Genomic DNA, 1,975 nt, shown 5'->3' with positions numbered 1-1,975 from the left:
GAATAGCTGCAGTTCTTTCTAACCGAAGAATTAGGCCAGCTGAGTTTCAGCCACGCGACTGCGCACAGAATATCTCACACCTGTTGTGTTTTATGCAATTGTTAAATTTTGTCCAATTGCAACATGTTTGTATTAATTTAAATCTGTAATTATGAAAACAAAAGAAAACATACTTAGGAACCAACAAGATAAAGGATACAGGAAACGCAAATTCATATACAATAGAATAAAAAGAAAGTGGAGGTTCGTCTGAATAACATACAAATAAAAAAAGTAAGTAAAATTAAACCTTATAGATTTATCATAGACATTCTTCATCAACGCAAAAACGTAATTCAAAATATCATAGATCAAACAATATCACGGTCTAGTTGTATACTTTTTCTTAATTTACAGAAATGTAATTACATTTACCATTGAGGTGAATTGCTAATAGACTGTGGTCTATCAACTGCAAAAGACAGATTAAAATTAAACAAAAGCACTTCAAAATGGAAAATGTTTGTACGTTTTAAAGCAGGGTAAGCTATTTTTTGGGCCGAATACCAAAATAAATTTACCATCAGAAGAGGGCTGAGACCCTTTTGGGATGGGGCGTGCTTTTTGTGGGAATTGCAAATATCAGCATTGGCATTCAGATATTGTTTACCCTGTCTTTATTATTAAAGAGTTTATATTTATTTATTTATTTATTTGTTACATGTAATAAAATGTTGAAAATATATTTTTAAGTTATCAGTGTTCTCTTTTTATAAATTACAGAGCACAGTTGTTCTTGAGGTCAAAAATATAACAATGTTAGAAGAATGTGGTCTTTGGTATATTTTTTACTGCAAAACACCACAATAAATAGCACAGGTATTGCAACAAATACAAATCTGAAAAAGGGTTGCAAAATTTGTGAGGAATTGTTAATACAGACTACACAAAGACCTCTTTGACTGGTTTATTGAGTCACCAACAACTTTCCTATTCACTGCCAAAAATGTGATTTTGAAAGATTTTATAAATTTTGTTAATTTCATTAAAAAAAAACACATGCTAAATAAAAAAAACTTTCTTTTTTTAAAAGTGGAGTGTTACTTACCGAACTGATCTGGATTCTTTAACCACAGGTAACAGATACTGAAGAACTTCATCTCCTGTATGTTGTTCTCCTATAAACTCTTTTAAATCAAAAACATCCATCTTCTGCTCTGATGTCAACAACACATAAACCAAAGCTGACCACTGAGAAGTGTATAGTGTGGTTTTTCTTATTTCTCCAGATTTCAAATAACCTTGGATCTCCTGCATCAGTGAATCATCACCCAGTTCATTCAGACAGTGAAACAGATTGATGGATTTCTCTGAAGAGTGATTCTCAGTGATCTTCTGTCTGATGAAATAAGCTGTTTTCTCTTTGTTGTAGGGACAGCTTCCTGTCTGGATCAGTAGTTTTCTTAAGAGAGTTTGATTGGACTCCACTGAGAGACCCAGAAGAAACCTCAAGAAAAGATCCAGATGGCCATTCTTACTTTGTAGAGCCTCGTTTACAGCTATCTGATGCAGCTCAGATAGTGAATTAGATTTCTTCTGGTGAAACATCTTAGACAACAGACTCTGTTTGGTTTGGTCAAACACATTTCTATTCTTGATTGTAAATGAGAGGTACACATATAGAGCTGCTAGATGTTCCTGAAGGGACAGATGAACGAAGCAGAAGACCTTCCCCCTAAACAAACCCAGCTCCTCTCTAAAGATTTGAGTGCACAGTCCTGAATAAATTGATGCTTCTGTCACATCAATGCCACACTCTTTCAGGTCTTTATCATAGAAAATCAAGTTTCCTTTCACAAGCTGCTGAAAAGCCAATTTCCCCAGTTTGAGGATCATGTCTTTATCAGTCACATTCTTCTCATAGTCCTTCTCATGTTTGATGTTGGTCTGAAGGATCAGGAAGTGTGTGTACATTTGAGTGAGAGTATTGGGAATT

The 1,975-nt window shown here is 34.2% G+C and overlaps 2 protein-coding genes across 2 annotated transcripts in view; one reads left to right on the top strand and one right to left on the bottom strand.

Moving 5' to 3' along the window:
• LOC122342952 (NACHT, LRR and PYD domains-containing protein 3-like) overlaps positions 1–1,975 on the top strand; it is a 924,523-nt gene that overhangs the window by 312,056 nt on the left and 610,492 nt on the right. The window lies entirely within an intron of this gene.
• The window catches only part of LOC122342287, a 5,207-nt gene that overhangs the window by 1,916 nt on the left and 1,316 nt on the right, over positions 1–1,975 (bottom strand). Inside the window, exon 4 of the mRNA XM_043236084.1 lies at positions 1,518–1,757. Within this exon, the coding sequence (XP_043092019.1) occupies positions 1,518–1,757 (240 nt within the window). The remainder of the gene's footprint in view (positions 1–1,517; positions 1,758–1,975) is intronic.

This window comes from Puntigrus tetrazona, chromosome 4 (assembly GCF_018831695.1).
Source record: "Puntigrus tetrazona isolate hp1 chromosome 4, ASM1883169v1, whole genome shotgun sequence".
Taxonomy (NCBI): Eukaryota; Metazoa; Chordata; class Actinopteri; order Cypriniformes; family Cyprinidae; genus Puntigrus; species Puntigrus tetrazona.
This window is presented reverse-complemented; position numbering and strand designations above follow the sequence as displayed.